The sequence below is a fragment of the Atta cephalotes genome (genome assembly GCF_000143395.1).
Source record: "Atta cephalotes unplaced genomic scaffold scaffold00041, whole genome shotgun sequence".
Taxonomy (NCBI): Eukaryota; Metazoa; Arthropoda; class Insecta; order Hymenoptera; family Formicidae; genus Atta; species Atta cephalotes.
Window position 1 is genome coordinate 1,033,721 of NW_012130105.1, and position 4,793 is coordinate 1,038,513.

The following is a 4,793-nucleotide window of genomic DNA, read 5'->3' on the forward strand; positions in this document are numbered from 1 at the left end:
CGTTCGTCTCTCTCTCTCTCTCTCTCTCTCTCTCTCTCTCTCTCTCTTTTACTCGTTTCGATAACGGTGATAATGCCGGAAATTAATTTTCGAATACATAGGTCAGTCTATACAGCGGATTTGGTCAGTGACTGCGTATCTAGAAATAACGAATGCGAAACCGCGGGAATTCCGGTGACATCAAGAGGAAAGGCGGCGGATGGGAAAGCATCCAGGAAAGCAGAAAAGAATTATTATCTTGGCGATAAGAATGAGATATATAAAGCGACGTAGCGTCCTTAGGAATTTATTATTATTCAAAACAAATTTGAGTGCGCATGAGAGTACGTTCCGCAATCATGAAGCTGTTCGCTATCCTCGTTATCTTCGTCGTATTGGCTTGTACCTCAGTCAGCACACTACCGGCTGTCTATGACGGACCTACTTATGAACTGAGTAAGCATACATTTCACTGAGAAAGACTGAGAAAATAATTCATAAATAAATTTATGAGTTATCTTAATCTTCCGGTGCTGACGCGAGCAGCATCTGCTCTAGTAATACAGTACTGATGCTGGGTTTGTAATATTCTTCTACATCGATAATACTGTCAGTACCAACAAATATTGATAATATTATTGATTGTGTGCGGTTAATATTGATGGATTGAATATGGATTTCTTGATTTTTGAGCATCAGAACAAATTGAGCACAGGATACTGTTGCTTGAGAATCATCGTTAATAATACTGTCAATATTTATGGGTATTAACAGATTTTTGATTGTATAAAATTCGTAAAATTGAGTTAAAATATTATTATCAATAATGCACAGAAAGAACAATTGTTGATCAAGTATCTAAAAATTTAGTTAGATTACAGATCTGAAGATAATTTTGTTGACCATCAAAATAATTATATACATGTTCAAACTGGTTGTTAGAATGTCAAAACTTTTTACAGCATTACTCGTGCTTGACATTTTTATATAATTATTTTAATGATCCAACAAAATTATTTTTAAACCTGTATCTAGCTAAATTTTTAGACTTCAGTAAAACCATTTTTTTCGTATATTAATCATGTTAAATTATAAAAATATTGATGTATACTATCAGTATTACTGATTCAATATTACTAATCGATGTTATTAATCGTAAACAGAAGATTCACTTAATTTAGACTAATCAAAAAGCACTAATTAATTTCAGAAAATCAAAATAACATAACTCATATTTAAAAAAGAATCAATATTAGGCATATTTTAATGAGAATAATCCGAATTTGTAGATGTAATATAAAGAAAATTAAAAAATATAATGACTAACGGGCAATTGAGAACAATAATCACGCAATTATTCATGCGTAATAATTAATAAATGTATTGTTCAAGACGTTATATACAAAGTAATTATGTTTATGGCGGAATCGTCATTTCAACAATTTATTTGGTGCGAACCAGTACTCTGAACAAATTTTGCGTATCCATTCTTTATAAATAACTTATTGTACTTTTTCAATATTGATCATAATTAGCAGCTGTGCTCACTCGGCTTATTGACATGAATGTTTCTCAAACTTCCTCAACTGCTCTTTTATATTTATTTTATCCGATTCGATTAATTTTTGAATCTACCATAGGACATTGCTGATGATGACTCGAATGGAGCCGAAATGTTCGATTCTTCTTATTTATATGTAACGTCTAGAACAATACATTTATTAATTATTACGCACGAATAATTGCATTGATTATTGCTTTCAATTGCCTGTTAATCATTACATTTTTTATCTCAAAAGCTCAATTTATTTTACTTTTATATTATTATATATTACTTTTATAATAAAGAAAATTGTTTGTCATTTTTGACAGAGAGATTTTAATTGAGAACCAGCAATATATACATATATCAGTTTCGAAATTTAGATTTAAATAATAGTCAAGTTCCTTTAGTAATGGAGCGACTCTTAACAAGTTGTAATTAATCTTAGATTAATCTATATATAATTCTTACTTTATCAGAGATTTATTTCACTGAGATATCAAGTTTGAGTTACATTAAGTAACTTTTTTGTCGATAATTAGATCGGATATTATAATAAATGTTTGGCTCGTTGAATATTATACCGTAATTTTATTTTCACGGAAAACGGGCCGTCGCCGAGATACAACGTGACGATACTTTGCAATAGAGTAATAAATATCTAGAATGCTCAGTCTTTTGTCTCGCGCTGCATAATAGTTGCACATATATTCTTCCTCTTCTCGCTTTCCTCTCCTCTCGCTGACACTCTTTTGGCGTTCTCTGATAATACGCTGTCGATATCCTTTCATATCGAGCTCGACACGACCTTTTCTACTGATGAATTCCATTATTATGAGTTACTATATCATTTCCGAATGCTGAATTAGAAATAATCTTCGCGCTTAGTTGCGTACTAAATAAGCTGTTTCCATAAAGGCCCTGCTAAATATTTTTTAAATATCAATTCAAATGTCAAAGTGATTTGCATAATTAGAGTTACATAAAAAGGTTGAAGTTTGAAATTTAATTCGCAAGAGTCATACAATTCCCATTATAAAACTTTGAAAACAGAGAGAAAGGGAGACGAAGTTGTTTTAAATTTCTTCGAAAACTTTTTACTTATCTCGCTTTATGTATCAAGAACAATAAAGAAAAGGAGTTAACTTCATCTTCATAAGAGAATATACATATCTATACGTATCCTTGATAAAACCTCTTCTACGCAGTCTAACGAAAGCTCTCAAGACACCGGATACTTTTAAAGGGTACATAAAACGCGATACTCCGCAATAATTGATGTTCTCTACCTTTATCGGAAAATAAAGCGGAGGAATTGCATTTCAGCTACCATCGAGGATCCAGTGAACGATGAGATGCCGTCGGATCTGTCGCCCATCCGAAACCGGCGCGTGACCTGCGACCTTCTGTCCTGGCAGTCCAAGTGGTTAAGTATCAATCACAGTGCCTGCGCAGCTAGATGCCTGTCGCAACGACGCAAAGGTGGCCGCTGCCGCGACGGTATCTGCGTCTGCAGAAATTAGGCGTCGTACTCGCCCTTGAATCGTTCACTCTTGGCCAACGCAACGTCCCATGGATCTCGCTGTCACTCATTATCCCACTACCTATTGACTACGTTGGTGAACGCCATTGCATTGTATCCAAATTAATATTCATGGAAGATCACGAAGGGACGCGATTTAATCATCCGATCGATAGTTGCGACCTCGATTGTCCATCCTGCCGAACGAATTTTCACCGAAATGGATAATATCATTATTAACGATAATTATTTTAATCGCTTCCGCGCGTCATTACATGCGTGTTAATAAGAATAACAATTCTTGTTCGCGTCAGCGTCGCGACGGGAGTTTCCCCGGGAAATTGACAAGAAATGATATTGATGTTATTAATAGAAATTAATTAAACTGTTTATTGTAATGGCATTGTGATAGGACATTTACATAACATTTGTCAGACGATTTGTCAATCGATTCATTATGGCGCGCGCATAAAATTTCGACCAAATCAAGCGTGGTCATTGCGAAAATTATTTTAATGTATACATTTCGATTAATATTAAATAATTATAATATTTATGCCATATATTATTTTTAAAAACAGATTAAATGTCGGTATAATTGCATCGATATTTACAAATACTGGCTACTACGAAAACGTAGTCATACGAAATTTTGATAAATGTTGATATATGTTGATTAATACTAAATAGTTATAATATTTATAATATATGTTTAAAAAAAATTTAGACCAATTAAATATCGGTATAATTGCATCGAGATGCCTACAGATTTTTTCCCAACTGTGTGATTATTTACTAAATATAATGCAAGTGTGTTTATATGTATGTTAGATTAAAACCTGTTCTATGAACCTGTCTCTGTATGGAACAACAAATTGCATAATTAATCGATCTATTAATTTTATAAATGTCCTTTTATTAGATTAGAATAATTCAATAAGCTGCACAATCTCGATAGCTTTTTTATAAAATTAGATCTTTGTAAAAACTTTATATTTTATGCAAAACAAATGATATTTCGCAAATAATTGTTACGTATATTAAAAATAATAATTATATATTAATTATCTGTTTGTTATTTTACAAGATAGGAAGAATGTTTTGCTAAAATATCTAAAAATTGAGTTACATACAGATCTGAAAATAATTTTGCATCATCAAACTAATTATGTAGGACATTCAAATTGGTTGCCAAAATGTTAAAACTTTTTGCAGCATTATTTTCAGATCTGCTAAATTTTTAGATACTTTAGCAAAATTGTTCTTTCTATGTACCTGTATTAATACCTGTAGTAAAATTAATATTAATGATAAAACTAAAAACGGGTGTTGCTAATAACAATTAATGGAAGAGATAATAGCAATTAAAACGTTTGTGAATTGACAATTGACCTTTATCTCGCCGATTTAAAATCTATTTCCTGATGTATATAAAAGCAACATGTGGGTCCGATCGATAGTTCCATGTTGGCGAATCCAATCACTAACGTAATATCTTTCGACGCGCTGTATATTGATTCGTGCGTTTGCGAACGTGCACAGAACACAGATCGCTGCTGAACAATGAGCAGTCCAACATATCCCGGGAGATGGAATCTAGAATTAAATTTGAAATACACCGAACAGGAGAATAGTCTCTAAGGTTCATTCGATATGTACGATATATATATATGTATATATATATGTATATATATGTATATATAAAGTACGATATATATATATATATATATATATATATATATATATATA

General features: G+C 32.0%; 1 protein-coding gene across 1 annotated transcript; it reads left to right on the top strand.

The window, feature by feature from the left end:
- Nucleotides 1-338: 338 nt before the first annotated feature.
- Nucleotides 339-3,045, top strand: LOC105622172 (defensin-2). The gene is made up of 2 exons (XM_012203602.1): nt 339-435; nt 2,849-3,045. Exons 1-2 carry the CDS (start codon nt 339-341, stop codon nt 3,043-3,045), a joined length of 294 nt encoding a protein of 97 aa, XP_012058992.1.
- Nucleotides 3,046-4,793: the final 1,748 nt, after the last annotated feature.

Excerpts from the sequence above, each read along its gene's own strand:
- LOC105622172 (XM_012203602.1), top strand. The coding sequence starts at position 339 with ATGAAGCTGTTCGCTATCCTCGTTATCTTCGTCGTATTGGCTTGTACC. Across the intron at positions 436-2,848 it reads CGGACCTACTTATGAACTGA|CTACCATCGAGGATCCAGTG; the intron begins GTAAGCATACAT and ends ATTGCATTTCAG.